Source organism: Zootermopsis nevadensis, unplaced genomic scaffold, assembly GCF_977971745.1.
Source record: "Zootermopsis nevadensis isolate Lab colony 2312 unplaced genomic scaffold, Znev_1.0 Znev_ptg000024l, whole genome shotgun sequence".
NCBI lineage: Eukaryota > Metazoa > Arthropoda > Insecta > Blattodea > Termopsidae > Zootermopsis > Zootermopsis nevadensis.
The window spans coordinates 8,963,233-8,982,623 of NW_028259156.1; the positions used below are offsets into that span (position 1 = coordinate 8,963,233).

Genomic DNA, 19,391 nt, shown 5'->3' on the forward strand with positions numbered 1-19,391 from the left:
CAACGAACAAAATATTTTAAATTACTGTGTCCACAACTTCATCCTACAGCCTAAAGAATGTGGGACACAAACTTAGGGATTGATACACGCGAACTAAGGAAATATAATGGGCAAGGGAATCTAATTGTAAGTACCTCTTCATCAACGGTAAACCTAAAGCAATACCTAAATGCTCACCATCGATGTTCACTGCACACTTCTTGATCCAGCAGTCACGTTTCCGCATTCCAATGAAGGATCTTTTAGAGATTACGCAACAACATTGCCCTACGTTTCTTCATTAATATACGATGTTTAGTTTGGTAATGTTTATCAAACGTGTGTTACTATATCCGCGTTAATTAGACGGCGATATTGTATATTTACCAGAAGACGCACACTGGTCGAGAACTTTAACAAAACTTATCATTTATTGACCAAAATCAGACTATTATTTATTAGCAGAATACAAACCAAACACACTTACCTATAAAAACGCAAACTAATGACACTCAAAAAAATAATTATGGAACAGCAAACCAGTCCCGGGAACCTGTGTTAGCTATCCGATACACTTTCTAAGTCAAAAAACAAACCCAAATTTGACCAAAAGAAATGGAATAGATGAGAAGCATCAGACCACCGGGCATAGACTCACAGTGGTCCCCGTATGACACAGGAAAACAAAAGAAGACCAGGGCGCACTCTGATGGGAGAAAGGTAAGGTTTGGATAGGGGTGGTACAAAGGTAACGTCACAGCCGTTTATAAAAAATTAAAACAAATGAATAATAAAGACAGAACTAGTAACTGCATGGATCAGAGCCCTTCACGTAAAGATACTAGTCGCTCACATAGTCAAGAAAATTTTCGCCTTACACGGAATCTGAAAGATTTATTGTCGTATTCACAAGAGCCCAGACATACACTAAACAAAATTACGGAATGTAAAAGGGCACACACAACGTTTTGGTAATTTTCCACAGCTTTTTCGTCGAATATGAAGAATAATTTAATCGAATATCTTAAAACAGAACAGGACTGAATCCTTTCAAATCCTGAAGTGCTAGTACTTGATAATCTTGTATCCAGCTCATTCGATGCTATATAACCTAAGCACTTAAAACGGTTTCGTCAAATTACCAAAGAAATAAACTGGCGATAGATACGAACGATCATGGTTATTTAGAATTCCAGGTTCTCAAGGCAGAGAACATGAAAATGGCTATCTTCTGAGTTGGAAGGCCGTGTAGTCCGGCAGTAATTTTCCGACGTTTTACAGGTGCTGGCTGCCTGCATAAGTAGGCAACTTTCTACAAGACTACATGGCGCTTCAAGCAAGAAAACAGCCAACTTCATCATCGTTAAAACGACCACTCAAGTCTTCTGAAGAACGGTGTATTGTATAATGGGTGTGCGCGGTTACTGAGCCCATGAAAACATGTTAACCAAATTTCCGGATCAAATTTGTGAATCGTATGTCGAATTAAAACTCATGTTTTGTGTGTAATTACAGCGCTATTTCGTTCTTGAAAATATCATAACTGGGCTTTATTAAATAATTGTTAATATTCGAACCCGAAGCTCGGTAACCCTATAATGTGTGTACATTGAACTGTATTTCAGAGCGAAGCTATGAGAATTGCAGGATTAGGTTAGTGCAGAGGTTCCCAAATTGTAGGGCGCGCCCCCCTGGGGGTCGGGAGTGGTTCTCTGGAGGGGGGGGCGTGTTGCTTGTATGAAAAACTTTTTTAACGAAATATAGAGAAACATTTTTGTATCCTTCGCTTGGACGAGGCAGTTTAGTTGTCTTACAGTGCTGTAGAATTCAGACTCGTAGAGAATCGACGGTTTTAAGTAGTAAACGGTAAATATGTTCACAGAAGCAATCACATCCATCCCACTAATCTAGATATGAAACGTACATTTTATTACAGTTTTTTAACTTAAATGCATTGAATAATATATACTAAATTATAAACAAATGTGTACTCATAGCTAAATTTTATGAAAAAGCGGTTTTATTGCACTTGTTCTGGAAGGGGGACGTGAAATTTATGAAATGTTTTAAGGGGGCGCAAGGTATAAAAATTTGGGAACCTCTGGGTTAGTGTAAAGGGTAAATGTGTTAATGCACAATGGCAACTCTCTCTCTCTCTCTCTCTCTCTCTCTCTCTCTCTCTATATATATATATATATATATATATATATATATAAAGAAGCTCCGTTTAATTCAGGTACCACTTTAGGCAGGTTTTACCATATCTTGAAATGTCTAGTCACAAGTATTCATGTAACATTGCCTGCCATTACCTACTAGAAAAATAACATTTCTGCATAAATAAATACGATGTAATCTTCCTTTAAATTTCACACCCACAACAAAAGAATTTGCATTTCCCGAGAATACTAGAGACATCGAGAGACTAGCTCTTCGCTTATCACGTGTACCAAGAGAGCAGATGTTATATAATACAAAATCCACCATTGGCAACAACAACCAATCAGATCCCAAGCTGATATAACGTAAAGTGAGCTGCCCCTCTGTTCGCTCAAAGCTATGTTTGTGTGTAAACACGCTGGAAATGTTAAATTTCAAAATGTTTACTATACTGCGGGCAACATGCCTCATGTCTGTTTTGTTTCATACAGAAGGATATCAATCACATTTGAACTATGAGATATGCCCAAGCTTACACAGCCAGCTACACAGTTCATCAAAACGAAAATCATTTCGAGTCTTCGTATTCTCTTTGATGAAAAGAGACGACAAGGAAATGAATGTTAAAGTACGATCTTCGTATTTACTTGTGGTTTATTTAAAGACGCTTTCAGTAGCTCAGACTATGTATCGTGGAATAACAGAATGAATAATGAAAGGGAAATTACATGGAAGAAAGTGGTCTGGCCTAATTTAAGGTACTATAGTGGCATTTGCCTCGAGGGACAGGAAAAACCGAGTTTTTGTATATAATACACTTATCATAGGATACAGGTTAGGTTATCCACGTCTGAACGAGTTTTCTGTATCAAAAGCTGGAATTAATTGGGCCCTCGAGCAGGTTGTTACTTACTCGATTAAACAGTGTACGAAACTTACACAACGTAGCTGCACAGGGTTTGAAAACGTATCTGTTTTAGGCTCGTGTTCGTTAACACAGAGCAAACTATTCTGTGTGGAAATATTACATGGTAAATGATGCTGTTAATTCCGATGTATTTTGGGGTGAAAATGACAGGACACAAATTTACATAACAGGTACAAGTATACTACTCTTGACTGAGCAGTGCCCATGTATTTTTCCATCCCTCCTGTCCTTTTTTAAATAAGTCCACTGAGAAATCTGCGAATACCATATTTCTTGTTTAATGTAACGACTATTTAGACACTCTACATAATTATATGCTAACAATATGATTGTGAATCTCAGAATGATCACTTCAAAGAACGCTTGCAGTGCATGGTTAAAAATGCACATTAGAAGTGAATATTACATACATGCATTCATATTTTCGCCATGGTCAAAGCAATTAAAGCTTGCGCTTTGTTGCCAGACCTACTCCTCCGAAGTACATACTACGGTAGTAAAGTAAAGTTTGTCCCACTATACGCCAAATAGGCGTTTGGGGGGAGTGGAGGTATAGCTCCTCTCTTCCTTGACCTCGGCACTAGATGGGGGTGAGTGGTCAGCATCACGCCCTGGCCGGCTTTACCCCCGGTAAAGGACCCCGGTACCCATTGTAGAGGAGGCTGGGTGGGCCCCAGAGCCGGTCTGGACGCAGAGGCTAGAGGAAAATATCCTCTGCCCCCGTCGGGGATCGAACCCCGGTCGTCCAGCCCGTAGCTAGTCACTATACTGACTGAGCTATCCCGGCTCATATACTACGGTAGTATTAAACAACTTAAAATCGTAAAGAAACAACACTGAAGAGAATAACAATGCGATATAATACTGCTTCTACCTTCAACGATAATTTCTCTGGTAGTATCGTTGTGAGAACCCAACGGAATGTCCATTTTTTGGGAAGCGAATTTTGGCTTTTGCTACACATGGCAACGTTGAATTTTGCCTCGCGTTTCAAATGCTGTTGCAACACCAATTTTCCTGTGCTGTACCTGAACGCTGGCCTTGTGATCCTGGGGTCTCGGGTTCGATTCCCGGCGGTGCCCGAATTTATAACTTGTGTTGGGCAAGGCCGTGGTCTAGGCAACACGGAGTTTTCCTCCGGGGCATTCACCGGTTTCTCCGTGGCATCCCAACAATTACTCCATTCACACACAGAAGAAGGCAATGGCAAACTACTTCTGGATCATCTGCCAAGAACGTATATGAACAGGTCCCAGTCCGAGAAAAAGATGGAAGGATCCTGTTCATATAGACCTGTCGTCAGACAGAACACTAAATAAATAAATAAATATAAATACCATGTCTCAGCCCTGACAAGTAGTCTCAGCTTCTGATTTATTCTTCATCAAGAGACGTGTAGGACTACAGAGTCTTTAATAACCAAAGCACGACCATTTCCATCTTTATCCATCTACTCGTCAACTTACATCACTTTCCCCCCAGTTATATTATTATTAAAGTAACATTTTTAAAGAGTAGAAGCCCAAGTGGACTTATGGTTCATGGTATGGCCCCACAAAATTCTAATTTTCCTCATCCAATTATAGAATTTGTCAGAAATTACAGATTACAAGTTTTGTGTTACTGGTTTGAGGAACTTTGCTTTTTCCCTACTTATATCCCGGGAGTCTGATTTCCTTATCAGCACAAGGCCGGGTAGGGGAGGCGGTGCTGAAGCCAATGAGACAGATAACTGACCAGGCGCGCGTAGTTCTTGATTCAACGCGAGCATTGGTGAGTGTATTTTAGTGCAGCTCAACACGACTGTCCTAACACTACCAACCCGACACACCGCAAAAGGTATTAGTGTATGGTACGTTTATATTTTACAAATAGAATAACTTCATTTACATGAACACCGGTTTCAAATTACCTTGAGCAGCTATGATGTGTTTATAATAATATTTATTATATCACTCGATTAATAAGATGCAATCTGTTTCATTACTTGCATTTAAGAAAACAGAACAGGTAATATGGAATGTTTTGAAGACAGAATTTTCTGGACCGCATGCCAAAGCTGTAGGCTAAATTTTATTTTCTTCGTATAAGTTATTTTTCATGAAGTTCAAATGGAACTGCATCAATTTCCCTCAAAATGCAGCGTATATTACAAAAAATCTCGTGGACATTCGTGAAATAAAACTTTCGCTAAGACAATATTAAATTAAAATCTGGAAGATCGAACGTCCAGGCCAAGTGATATATCGCAGCTTTGTACTATGAGGTCTCGGCTTCCAATCTCGGTCTGCAGACCAGGTACCCTGAAAGGTTTCCGTCGCCTTCCTCAGCTATGCAGCTAATTTTCGTCATGTTACCTTCATTCATTATATATTAATCATTCAAACATTGAATAATGTAGAGTCTAAGCCACTGATGTCGATAAATAAAATAAGTAAAATCTAGATTTTTACTTAAGTATAATAATTTTAGATAGGTAAATATTTAATGAAATACAAGAAATATAATATAAAGTATGCAGTGTGATATCTGTAGAACGATTATCTTTGAAACAGCATGTGTGGATACTAAACCGCAAAGAACATGGTGATATTCAGGTTCTCACGACGAATATGAAGCTAAATGTTTTCTAGGTTGTTGATCCGTGTAGTCTGATCGAAGTTTATCAACGCTTCACTGATTGTACTGATGATGCAAACAGCAGGTAATTCTAATATTAATATTATGGACCCTAATGCAACAATTCCACAGCAGGCCAACCTATTCCAGCCTTCCAAACTATCGGTTTTCCAAAATAAAAATATGGCGGATATGCGAATTTATGTGCTACTCAATGTATTGTATGAATTCAAAGACTAAGTAGTTTCAGAAAGAAAGCCCTTTCCCACCTTGAAGCGTTAACAATTTCAATACCTAAATTTATTTCTGACAACTACATTTTTATATTACATTTATTTTCTTCTCAATTTCCCAACGAAACTCTGCCAATTTCTTGCTTCTTGCCAGGGGCAAATTACCCTGGAAATGAAAACTGGATTACTGGACAGCGAATATGTTCAAAGAAAGGTTGAAAAGATTCCAAAGTGAGCGGCCATTGAAACAAAATATTTTATGATTTGTCACTAATGAGGGCAATAATTCAGATTTTTAGAAAAAAATACTACTGTTAACACAATCCTGGATAGGTCTGACCTACTTTGGCAATTACACATACAGTGACCCTAAAAGATGTTGCACACTATATTCCGTATTATAATGTGCTTACATATTTTTGAGAAAATATGTATTTTTCTAATGTGACTTACGTTTTTATTTTCATACGTGATGTTTAATATCTGTGACTTTTACAGAAATTGCAATGCACAAAGTCAGAAAACAATTTTCTGTGTTTTTCGCCAAATGCACATCTGAACGAGAATTTTTTTAAAAAAATTGTTATACTGTTTTAATTTATGTTAATATCACGTAAAAATGTGTGTGTTAAGTGCTGATTTTTGAGATGACTGGTTAGTTCAAATTGAGCTTCGAGTAAAATATGGATTCTATTGAAAAAATACGAATAAAAGATGTGTGGGCTGATGGGCTGTTTTTAGGACGTGTTCTCATCCCATATGTAATGCATAAATCTTAGAGCATTCCACACTCCAGTGAGATAGATATCCCTCGAAACACTTCATTTGTATTTAATTACTTATACCTTCCGTAGGAGAAAGGTCATATGCAGTACTTAACCCGTCCATATTCTGTATGAAGGTTCCTACATTCAAATCTGAGTCTTTAAACTACGGAACAAAATTGGCTTTCAGGTAATCACAAGATACATGACAACCCAGGCGAATGGTTATGAGGCAGCAAACTAAACAGTCTTATCACTCTGTCAGTCAGGCACAAACATCAGCACTCCCTTGCAGATTACTGCAGGCTCTTGTCGAGATAAACGTAAATATATCCTGCTTCATACACACATTTCCGCTTATACATTCCGAACCCAAACCATAGGTCAGATTTTTATTGTTACTAAGCAGTGTACATTTTTAATCTTTTACTTCGTTTCTATTTGTCTTTTGCTTTTTTCAGTACGTTGAAGCATTTTTGAACATATTATGTAGGCAGTCGAACTTCGCTCCTTTCCATTTTTGATAGGAATTTTCCATCTAAGATTTATAATTATTTTACGAAATTACATTTTATAAGCAGGAAAATAAAAATGATAAGAGACGGTATTTTATGTAAAATTCTTGTATCTCCTTGTTTGATTACTTTAGATAACTTATTTTGCGTTTATTAGAGGCAATTAGGTTTTAGTTTTGCATCAAAACTTCGTCTTGGACATATTTTAGTTATTTCAATAAGATATTTTTAAACATTTTCCTCCTCGTCTATACATTTTTATTTCATGGTTACTTTTGTGACACTTTCCATTAAAATGTAAACATTTATGACGACATTTAGGCCACACATCCCCGAGACAACGTCCATTACTTCAGATCGATAAACAATCTCAATTCAACCAAATGTGATACACTGTGTCCTACGTCACTCACTCCGTAACGAGAAATATCCTTCGTATTTTTCACACATCAAGCTGAAGGCAAAATTCCATTGAGACGTTTGTAATGGATTCAGTTGTCATACTTATCACTCACTATAGCGACCTCACTTGACCGTGTTCGTTGTGCCAGTTGCATGTATCAGTTTTACAGTGAATTTATAGACATGTTAAGAAACGATAAATCACAAACTGTTCATTTCAGTTATTAAAATAAAATCTACTATTATTATTTTTGAGCAAATTTTATGGAAATCAAATGTCGTCAGGAGTATAGGAAACCCATAAACCAAGAACTACCGACGTGCAGCTATGTTGATTCGCTGCACTGTCAAAAGAAATAAACAACAAATCGTACGTCAGAGAAGTATCTGCGATTGGTACTTGTGGGTTATCGGGACACAAAACAGGGAGGCACGGCCCGACATCATCTGGATTCATATTTAGCTGAGTTCATGTGGCGGCGTACAAATGATAACGGCGATATTTTTAAAGCAATTTTAAAATCTATAAGCGAATTTTGGCCTCCGGAGACAGGTAGTAACAACAATTAACATCTCATGCATATAAAAATAAAATATAATATTTTATAATTTATTTAAATAAAATATAATGACTTTCAAGTATTTGTCATTTATCCACACACATTAATCTAACGTAACCTAAGATAACCTAACCTAACCTAACCTAACCTAACCTAACCTAACCTATTTTTAAAGCGATGTGTCCCGATAACTCACAAGTACCTCTACGATTTTCTGTTCTCTGTCACAGAAACAGGAAACACTTTGCTGACACAGTTTGAGTTCCTGCTTCTTAGGTTGCGAGAAATTTGCAAAACATGAAAGTTTACCTCTGCATTTAACATGCAAAATTCACCATATTATTGTCATCATCAGATGAAATCAAAGTCTCCCATGAAATTCTGCCATGTTAAATGGGGCGATCTTATCTACACAGAGACTAGACTGGTTAAGTAACCCTTACCTTCTCGAAATAGGTAACATAAAATACATTTGTTATGATCAAGAAAGACAAACTCAACGTAGTAAATCCAGAATAACTAGAAAGAAAGGTGATATGCTCACCCCTAAAGCGGTAAATCAGGCCAAATTGTAGTCATCGAAATCTGTTATAGACATTTGTTTTAATTACGAAAAATACACAGCTAATTCCAACACATTACACTCTGCATCTCAAAGAACCCTCTTTGTCAGATGAACGCATTATTTGTAGTGCAGTGGTGCATGAAAAATGATGCTTTAATAGGGGGCTACTGCAAGATCAACGCCTATTCCTGATTCTCATAACTAATAAAACCGCTTAGGTTTCAGCTCAGCCCCACTCTATACTTCCACGCAGACTAAACCACAATAATAAAAAACCAACGAAGTTATCAGTGCCATGATAAATGGAGTGAATAACATGTTGCTGACTCGATGGACGTTTCGTTCATCCGGCCGAGTACTTTCCACGCCAAAGACTTATGACATGGAACAAAGTCCTTAAGAATCTACTAACATCTCAGTTGACGTAGGAAATAACACTAAATCCGACATTTCATTGCCATTTACCCAAGATTCAACGACTGGGTCCCATTCTGATTCAGTCCGTACCATATTTATTTAAGATCCATTTAAAAATCCTGCTTCGGTTACATATATGTCTCCCATGTCACCCGACTAGACTTTGTCCTGTTCTGTATTTTAAATGCGTCCTAACATTGCATAATATGCGTATTAAATGTAGTTGTAACACACTGGTAGTACACATTATTCAAATTTGTCCTAATATTAGTAGCAACGTTTGATTTACTAGACAGTCTTTCCGACTGAAAAATCAATCCCGGGCGCCCAAAATATGTCCTCTAATAAATCTCACCGACGTTTATACGAAACGCAAACTGACGCCTTCATTCACATTCCGTCCACAGATGATATACGTAACCGGAGAAGTGCCCGATGCTGCCAAATCACCCAAACTACAATTTTTTTTAATTTAACTAATGACGAAATGCATTCTCACATGTTTTAACACATAAATTCTTCAATTATCGATCAATATGGAGTAATACTGGACTGCATCACGGGGTGTCATTTGTCGTTATGCATACTTGACCAGCTTTTCAATATTACATTAATTTTGTGTCGCAGCAGAATATATGAATATAAAACAGTTGTATAACACGGGCTAAAGACAGAGCACTGTTAGAGCAGACATATCGAACTGGGACCTCTTCGATGATTTGTGGGGCCCAACTCGCTTAATAAATTGTACATGATATGCGGTCTCAAATGCCCCAGTTTTAAATAAATATGAAGTTCAAAATGCGTCTTAAATAGCTGCGTGTATATCTCTTTTATGTTTCAAGTAAATAAAGTGAATATATTTTTATATGAAATTCACAATGTGTCTGCTTGTGATAAAATAGAGAAAAGAAAACTATATCTTAAGTTTCGAATTAGTAAAAGTAGGAAATTACGAATTGCCAGACGCGTGTAATGGCTTCTGGATCAGTGACCTCTTTTGAAGCGGCCCTTGGCAGACGCAGAGTTTGACAAGTCTGGGCCATATTAGTCATTATTTACAATTAAGAAAACCACATGAGAGAGACAGTGATGAATGAACTTTGTCCAAGAACCAGAATCCTTATTGGGAAGCTGATAAAAACGATCAGCCAGTAAAAGAAAATAAATTCTAGGCCTTCTATGCAACCAGGTGATGCATTACCTTATCCAAAACGGCCCGTCACAGGTCACTTCTGATCCATATGAATCAAATCGACGTCCCCACTATATTTTCCGAAGATTCATTTTGGTACTGTCGTTCAACGACACCTACGTATTCCCAATGGCTTTCAGAAAACAATCTTATACGGATATGCAACCTGTTTCATACGTGTCATATGCCCCACCCATCCTGCTTCATTCTATTCTAATAATATTCGTTGAACATTATAAATCATTAAACACCTCATTGTGCAGTGTTCTCCGCTTTTTACTTCGCCGCTCCTAGTTCAAGATATTCTCCTTAGCACCCCGTTTAAAGAGCCCTTTGTGCGTATTATTCCCTTGTTCCGAGAGACCAAGTTCAACATCCAAAAATAACAGGGCTAAAATATTGGTTCTGCATATTTAAATATTTAATTTTCATTTCTGATATAAGGAAAATTAAATATTTAAATATGCAGAACCAAAATTTTAGCCCTGTTATTTTTGGATGTTGAACTTGGTCTCTCATTATTTAAGTTTCCTTATATCAGAGAGGAAGAGCCGGGATAGCTCAGTCAGTATAGTGACTAGCTACGGGCTGGACGACCGGGGTTCGATCCCCGACGGGGGCAGAGGATTTTTCCTCTAGCCTCTGCGTCCAGACCGGCTCTGGGGCCCACCCAGCCTCCTCTACAATGAGTACCGGGGTCCTTTCCCGGGGATAAAGCCGGCCGGGACGTGATGCTGACCACTCACCCCCATCTAGTGCCGAGGTCAAGGAAGAGAGACGCTATACCTCCTCTCACCCCAAACGCCTATACGGCGTATAGTGGGACAAACGTTTTTATCAGAGACGAAGAATTTTACTTAACCATAAGTTATTTAATGTAACTTTGATATTTCACCCTCTCTCCGAAATATTTGAATTCTGGACAATTTCCAAAGGATTTATTATTAATATTTTTATGTTATCCTCTAGCCTGACGATTTATTATGAAACAAAAACTAGGGCACTTCTCGTTTCACAGCTTTTACATCTGGACTACCTTCCTTAAGCAAAGTACACAACCGTTGGCAGGGTCTCGAGAGATGAGGTCACTTATGGGATAATAACAAGTAGGTTTCATAGAAACAGTCACACGATATATAAACTGATCCTCACTGCTTGAGGATAAAGTCCAACGGAGATTACTTTTGATGACTATATTGTTTTGTAATTTTAGTACGACACCACATCGCTGAAACAGCTGCGTTGGTAAGATTCCGTTCTTATGATCCTGTGAAGCTGCTGATGAAGCTTGCTTCGTAAGTTCTGCAACAACATTTCTGCGTCCAGTTACACTTGTTTTCTGTTCGCAGTGAAGAACGAACGGCAAGATGAATGATGGTAACGCGTATTCTCCGTTGCTGGATGATTCTGGGAGCAGATCGTAAGTATGCATACATGTGTATGATTACTGCTCTTTCTTAAACAAATTAGTATCTGAAAGCTAATCTAACTTGCAGTTTGATATAAAATGGTGACCTGACTACACAAACAATTTGATAATAAAAATTCTGGCTCAAATAAATAACACGTAGTCTTTAAATTCATCAAAATAAATGTTAACAACATTATGCATGATTCTGTGGTAAAATACGAAAAAAATATTAAGAGGGGGAAAAGTAAGTCGCGTGACTAACAGATGTGTACGGTTTCGTATGAGTTTTGAATCACTCTTTATAAACATGTTTCAAATGTTAATACAAAGGATACGAGCATAATTAAGACAATTTTACATTACTATGAACCTGTACGTGTGTAAATTATGCCTGCAAAACGATAAGACAATTTTATAATTTTTAAGTTACAGTTCTTGATTGAAGGTAAGCTATTCCAAGAACAGTATATTTGCCTTCCTTGCTTTCCTATGCATGGGAAAGCTACAGGTGATAACGTATCATGTACTTTGGCACTGCCTAATCGAACACATCAGGCCAAACCTGATAAGATTAGCTAAATCTACTGTTTTCCAACAAACATCGTTCAGTTCAGTTTGTCACAAGACAAACAAAAAAGAAATCAATTTCACAGCAACCATTTATACCTGGGAAATGACTGCTGTACCTTCTTCGGAAATGTTTGTAACCACCCACAAGACTACACGGTGTCAAAATCCAGAACACTACAATCCACTATTTTATCGAAGTGAAAACGTCGAGTCTCATATGATTCTTAAAATTTCAAAATCTGACAATTTGAACTGTAATTAATCAAGTGCATACTGTGAACTAAAATAATTTCAAACTTAAAGTTCAATTTTATAGTTTTCTACACAAAAATTGTATCCTCCACACACTATTCCTCTCAAATACACAATTTTTACATAATTATTCCAGTCAGGTCTAAATTTCTTATAAGCGATCCCTGTACTTGATTCGTCTAATCAAAATTATGAATATACGTCTTGTGTCTCACAAATTTCTAACAGAGCACTAAAAATTAGCACTCATGTTAAAACAATAACGTATTACGCGGTCTAGGTGATCTGTTTATTTATTTGTATTCATCGGTATGAAAGGAAGGGGCCGTGACCTAATTTAAGGTATTATCTCAAACAATATTAGAACAATCAAATCAGAGAAGACGCAGTGGATGGGGCGCGTATAATTTATGGAAGCGACGGTGAGTTCATATAAGACGTTAGCCGGGAAAACTTCACTTGAGAGCCCAAGGCCTACATGGCAGGACGCGACTTAAAGATACAAGATGCGAGATGTGAATGTGTAATGAACTCAGCCTCATCAGGTTAAATTTTATTGGCCCACTTATGAACACGGAAATGACAACTTGGGTTCCGTGAAAGACAGAAATTTCTTCGCCAGGTGAGCTATTATTTCAGTTTTTCAGTTACGACTGTGCTCCATGTAGATACTGTAATATGCCATCAACAAACTTACTACGATGGTGAGTGGGAGTTTGAAATACATTTTGTCCATCTCTGTTGTATTTTCTAGAAATTTTTCTTGCTGTTGTCTAAGCACATGAAGGATTACAAACATTGGTTTTTAACTAAGCCACGCCATAATTCACGCACGTCTCACACTTCTGGTTCATGACTCATGTTACGGTTGATTGTATTTGAACACTGTAATAAAATTATTTATTTTTCGTAACAGGTTTGTTCAAATAGAGAAGTTGAATTTCTCTTGAAGAAGGATATTTAACTACACACAAAAGGCAGATACATGCGTACTAGACGTAGGCAATAAGTGAAGCAATGACTAGAAAGCATGATTGAACACCATTGTTCTGCGAGTGGTGGTTAAACAGAGAGGTGCTAATTGCGCATTTGGTTTCAGCGTTCTTTCAAGATGCTGCCTTCATCGGACGCCTCTAGAGAGAAAACTGGTTGTACTGTCTATAGTCCTGGCAGTGACAACATTCATTCTCCTCATAACAGTGATAGTTCTCAACAACAAATGTAAGTAATGACAAAAATTTCGGGGTTTAAATTGGCTGCTGCTTGTGTCGAAGTGTATAGAATCAATTAAATTATTATATTTTCGAACTTAAACTATGTCCTCCATTATTAAATTTAAAACCTACTTTCTTATTTGTACTACAGATCTAATTTATCATCGGAAACAAATAAATATATAACCTATTTGTACTCCTTTTCTTTTTTCTTAATTACACAAGATGTAAATATTGTCTTACGTAGTTTAAGATTAATGAATTTATTCTTGTTTAATTTCATGACTCTTTAACAAGTATGTATGAAAGAATATGCCCTTTATGAGGGGCGGAGGATAATGATATTCACATACTATTAAAGTGTACGGAAACCGGGAGGTGGAGGGAACGGCTCCTGAGGAACAAGTGGTTCACCGTTGGCGAAGAGTTGGCCTTCAAGAAAATTTTAAGCACTACGAATGACACGGAGGTCAGGGATGTAGGGAACTTCCTGTTCTATAAAGTAAGATTTAAAAGACAGGTCAAAATTAGGAATTTAGAACTGCCACTGGGATAGAAGGCACGAGAGCAATAAGAAATAGTTATGTAAATAGTATTAGGGATTAAGGAATAGTTATGTAGAGTAGCATTAGGGAATAGTTGTAGTAAGAAGTGCTAATAGTGCTGTGGCCGTGAAAACCTGGTGTTGGGCGGCCACAGATCTCTGTATACAGTTTATGTATCATTAAATCATGTACACGGTCCACTTTTCCATTCAGAAGAAAACCACAAAATAGTCAGGTAACTCGGCTTCCACGCTGAGATCTGACGAGCGGTACCAACCATTCAACAAGCACGATGTTCGATCATATAATTTAAACGTCCAGTAGCCTTGCAAGGACTACAAAAAGCCATTTTACTAAATTTAGTTATAACATTATGAAGAGCCCCATCTTGTGTCTTGAATATCCACTATTTTATGAATTCGTCTGGTCCTCTCTTCTCATAACTGATACCGAATATTTTCGTGGAGGTGATTAACTACACGGTGGAGAGCTCTCGAGAACGTAATTTGGTCAAGGAACATCTCGCGTTTTAAAACTGTCCTATATAAACCTAGAGCTCCAAAGTGGACTCGTCCGGATGCGTTGGATACCCTTTGTGAAATTTTGTGGGGGTTTTCTCTAACCGTATCCTGAGTAAGAGTGGTAGAAAACAAAAGATGTTAAAATTAACGCGCTTAAAAGAGTTCATTGTGACAGAGTGGGTAAAAATACACAGTTACTGATCACTGCCTTCCCATCTCTTGCTAAGATCATGACTCAGTCTAGTGCAGGGTAACAAGGAGTGGTTTGCGTTGTCACTCTTATTTCAGCGATCAATAAACCCTTAATTTCTTCACAAAGAAACGGAAGGCCACATAATATTAACGTTTTAATAGCTAAAGGCAAGACGTGCAACCAATGTCGTGGGAGATTTCTTAGTAATCCTGCTCCGAATAGGTTAGATCCGTATTTCTAACGTAGATCAAAAACCGATCATCCTGATTGATAATTTTCGTGCTATTCCTCAGACCTTCCAGGCATGTGCTATGTTTATTCCCTTAAAGTTGGTAAGAATAGCTTAATTTCTCATTCTTTCTAATTTATAATCGTCCCATCATTCAAAACTTCCCAACCTGTTTCATATAGGTATTAAACGTTGTTAAACAATAACAAAAATCAATTAATCTACAAGACACAGGACTGCATAATAAGATATTAGCCGAAGATAATGTTTTTTGGTAAAATTAACCACAGACATTGTATTCTAAATCGAGGTCGTTTTTTAAAAGTTTCTGGGCTGAATCCAGCTGAACACCCTTTTAGGGGAGTCCAACCGTACCACGACGATACGAGGCCTGACATCATGGAACTGTTGGAACTCCACTGCACTTTATAAATTTCCCTTTGTTACCACCCACTGTTACGTGGGACTCATATTTACGATCACCTCTAACAAGTTCTGCAGGTTTCCATCCAGTTCTTTGCGTGCCACTCACTTTTACCACTGAGTTGGTCGTTCTTCATACAGAAGTGCTTTCCGGGACTTCCCAGTAGGATAATTAAATTATACGACATACACAACAAAATAACTTTCTGAAGCCTACATATACATACAAATGGAATCAGTGACTCTAGTAAGACTAGTTCTTTGTTCAGTAAAATGTATGAGAACCAACTCTGTTGAATACATCAAGTGGAGCTAGTCTCTATAACCGATGATAATATAAAGACATGCTACTTTAGTAAATTTTGGTATTTCTTGTCGAAAATAAAGGCAATACAGACTTTTCTACAGACAGAGAGAGAGAGAGAGAGAGAGAGAGAGAATATACACAAGTCTCAATTTTTTAGTCATATGTTGAAGGTTGGAAGCAGTTTCAGACTACATAGGTTAGCAATCATCTGCACATGTTTCAGCCTCACTGAAAAATATCAGCGACAGTTGACGGTAACCTCAATTGATACTAATGCAGAGACGCAAACAAAAAGAGAAACGAATAACTTACAAATATTAATTCTTTCTCATCTGAATTTCAAACCGCTTCTAACGTAAATAGGGGTCCGCAGTGGTCTAAGGCGTGGGCCTTGTGCCGCTTGGTCGCTGGGACCGTGGGTCCGAATCCTACTCAATCCATGGATGTTTGTCCGCGTCTTTCTGTGTTGTGCTGCCGATCCCTCGTCCAAGGAGTCCTACCAAAATGTCCATAGATCAAAGCCAACGAAAATGTTGTGACCCGCAGTGCTTAGGCACTTGAAGAACGGGTCGTTCCCAGCAATCCAGTAACTATCATAAATATCATAAACTTTTGTTACTATTCGGAATAATGCTGTCCATGCAATATTTCGAACAGAATGTTCAGCTCTTATATGGCCGCGCCCTGTTTCCATAGCAGCTGTCGTGGTACCTACTTCTGGCTTAGTGAAATATTCTTTTATTTATTTATCGCAGTAATAAGATTACGATGATGTGTACTTACTTGCACAAGAACAGGAATTTTCCATGCCCGATAAGATACAGGTCACTCTGAAACTGGCTCCTTTCCCACGTGTTTTATGTGTGATAAACCTTTAGAGCTCCTGAAAAGTTAATGTATTAAACTTTATTACCTAACAATTAACAAGTTTTTAACAAAATGGCGTATTTATGACGAAATAAGTGACAAATAAAAGATTTCACCCGAAAAGAAGATACAATAAGTACGGCATGTAGTTATGAATCTAAATATTTTCATAATGTTATAAAATTCGATCGAAACTATGCCAGACACAATTTTCAGTACTCGTTGACAACAGCACAGTTCCCTCAGGTCTCAATAATAGATTTTTTTCTCTCGAAATGACCTTCTCCTACTTTGAACCATCTTCTAATTCTTTGGCTTCTTAATTTTGGAATTAAATAAGGTTTTGTTAACTTCTTTTCTTTTTCAGACCATGACGCAGAAGCACATACGTCTACAGCTGCTCCTAGTACAACACCAATTACAACTACCACACCTACCACCACTATTGTAACTGAAACAACTACAAGTCCGACCACAGTCACAATTCCGACGACCAAAGCCACAATTCCGACGACCAAAGCCACAATTCCGACGACCAAAGCCACAACTCCTACGACCAAAGCCACAATTCCGACGACCACAGCCACAATTCCGACGACCAAAGCCACAACTCCTACGACCAAAGCCACAATTCCGACGACCACAGCCACAATTCCGACGACCACAACCACAAGTCCGACGCTGATCACTTTCCCAGATATAAACGAATCTCTGTCCAAAAAAAAAACTACAAGCCAATCAACTGCTAAAGATAAGACCACAACAGCAGCAACAATCAAATCTACGAGAACTACAACAACTCCTGGCGTGACGACTGTGAGTACACCCATATCTGCCAGGACCAGCAAGAGGAGTGATTCACCAATATTCACAATCTCGAGGTGGCTTGTATTTGTGACATTATTTCTTTCGTTTTCTCGATGAAAAACGCCAGAATTTTATTAGAGTTTAAATCTGCATTAGGCATTTAAATTTCGTAACTGTTCCACAGTCCCAACTTACATTCTTCTCTTCAGATCACATTGTTTTCGTGTCGATCCATGTTGAATTTTATGGACTTTAACTCTTACATTAATTTTCAGTTTGAAAGAAAATTCATCCAACTGATTCCTTCTCATATTTGAATAAATGCCAAACAAAACTAGAACATGTCCTCTTGAAAGGATCTCAAATTTAACTGATATATTGTTAATGAATTTATCGGTTTTGAAAGAAAAAAACAACAATATTTATTAGTAAACTAGGTAAATGTACAAGATAATACAATAGATATTAGTTAATTTGAGAGAGAGGAATGTATAATAAAATGGAAAATCACTGAATACAGTGTAATAGAAACTCCATCTACATTTTAGTTAACCAGCTATTACTGAAATGTGTATGATGTGTGCTGTAAAGCTACATAAAATGTGACTATATCGTTTTTCTGGGTTTTGGCGCCGTGTTGACTAGTAGCTACCAGTGTTTCAGCCTTGAAGTTGGAGACAGTGTTTCTCCGAAATATTGGCATTTGTCTACTGGCGTCCAACTACAGATGAACAACATCGTCACCTTAACTGTCCTGATAACCTCAAATTTAATTAAAAATATATTTTGTAATTTTTAATATGTAAAGAAAGTAAGATAAATAAAAACGAAAACAAGTTATATTCCGCAGAGGTATCCAAGAGGAACAGTTAATAGATCCGTCTTGCTGCTTCAGAGATATACTGTTGATTTAATTATTCATTACTTGGATTCTACGCCTGACGTACTACACACTGATGAGTTTTGTATCTTTACAAAGATGGAAATGTGAATTACCAGTAAAACATATTACTATATTGTGTCAAGCATATTTGAATTTAGCCTAACTGTTGAATTTATAGACTACAAATATCAAGAAAGGAACGTATCAAAGAGTATCCGATAAGAAATTGTGTAAAGCAAACACACTTACAAAGATGTGTGCTTAACTAAGCAGTGTATGTTCAAACGTGAAGTTTGCTAACATTGGTCATTAACGGATATTTCACATATTCACATCTGGTCGTGTGCGCATTCGCAATGTAAAAACCTTGAATTTCACCGAATTCGAATAAAATGTCGTTCTGCAGATATTGGTGATTAAACTCATAGTTTGAACGTCCATGTTGTTTGTCATGTAGATGATATAAGAACCAGATAAAGTAGTCATTCCATAAACTGGCATATATTTCACACATAAACCCAATTTTACATCACTGTATTTACTCCTATCTGCAACAACACATCTGCATCAATTTATTCGGAAATAAATTCAAAATGTGCTGATATATTATGAGATTCGAATTAATTTATGTGCACATTGTCACAGCTCCTCATCTTTCTAGAAGCAAACCTAACGTACTGATCAAAGTCCTATAATTGGAAATCAATTCAAGCTTTTCGGATATAAAATTCAGAGTTAGATGCATGCCACTTGCATAAATTGACTAAATTATATAATTATGATAACTGTACATGCCTGGCATACGATTAGGCATAATAATAATAATAACAAC

The 19,391-nt window shown here is 37.4% G+C and overlaps 2 protein-coding genes across 18 annotated transcripts in view; one reads left to right on the forward strand and one right to left on the reverse strand.

Moving 5' to 3' along the window:
* LOC110827981 (E3 ubiquitin-protein ligase sina-like) overlaps positions 1-19,391 on the reverse strand; it is a 635,101-nt gene that overhangs the window by 252,697 nt on the left and 363,013 nt on the right. Inside the window, exon 1 of one of the 15 annotated variants that reach the window (XM_087355364.1) lies at positions 467-621. The exons of 13 other annotated variants lie outside the window; for them this stretch is intronic. The gene's annotated coding sequence lies outside the window, so the exon portion shown is untranslated. Of the gene's footprint in view, positions 1-466; positions 622-19,391 lie in introns of those variants that run through there. One more of the 15 variants, XM_087355363.1, reaches the window with a different exon arrangement.
* Positions 4,802-18,966, forward strand: LOC110836935 (uncharacterized). Of its 3 annotated transcripts, none has more exons than XM_022078665.2 (4): positions 4,802-4,906; positions 11,687-11,757; positions 13,670-13,791; positions 17,237-18,966. In XM_022078665.2, the coding sequence occupies exons 2-4, from the start codon at positions 11,705-11,707 to the stop codon at positions 17,791-17,793; spliced, it is 732 nt and encodes a 243-aa protein (XP_021934357.2). In that variant the 5' UTR covers positions 4,802-4,906; positions 11,687-11,704; the 3' UTR covers positions 17,794-18,966. The 3 variants fall into 3 exon arrangements, with proteins under 3 accessions (XP_021934357.2, XP_021934358.2, XP_087211504.1); XM_022078666.2 differs by having other exon boundaries at positions 4,813-4,919; XM_087355378.1 differs by lacking the exon at positions 4,802-4,906 and adding an exon at positions 11,564-11,582.

Coding starts and splice junctions, on each gene's coding strand:
- LOC110836935 (XM_022078665.2), top strand. CDS start 11,705: ATGAATGATGGTAACGCGTATTCTCCGTTGCTGGATGATTCTGGGAGC. Junction 11,758..13,669: donor GATGATTCTGGGAGCAGATC/GTAAGTATGCAT, acceptor ATTTGGTTTCAG/CGTTCTTTCAAGATGCTGCC. Junction 13,792..17,236: donor GATAGTTCTCAACAACAAAT/GTAAGTAATGAC, acceptor TTTCTTTTTCAG/ACCATGACGCAGAAGCACAT.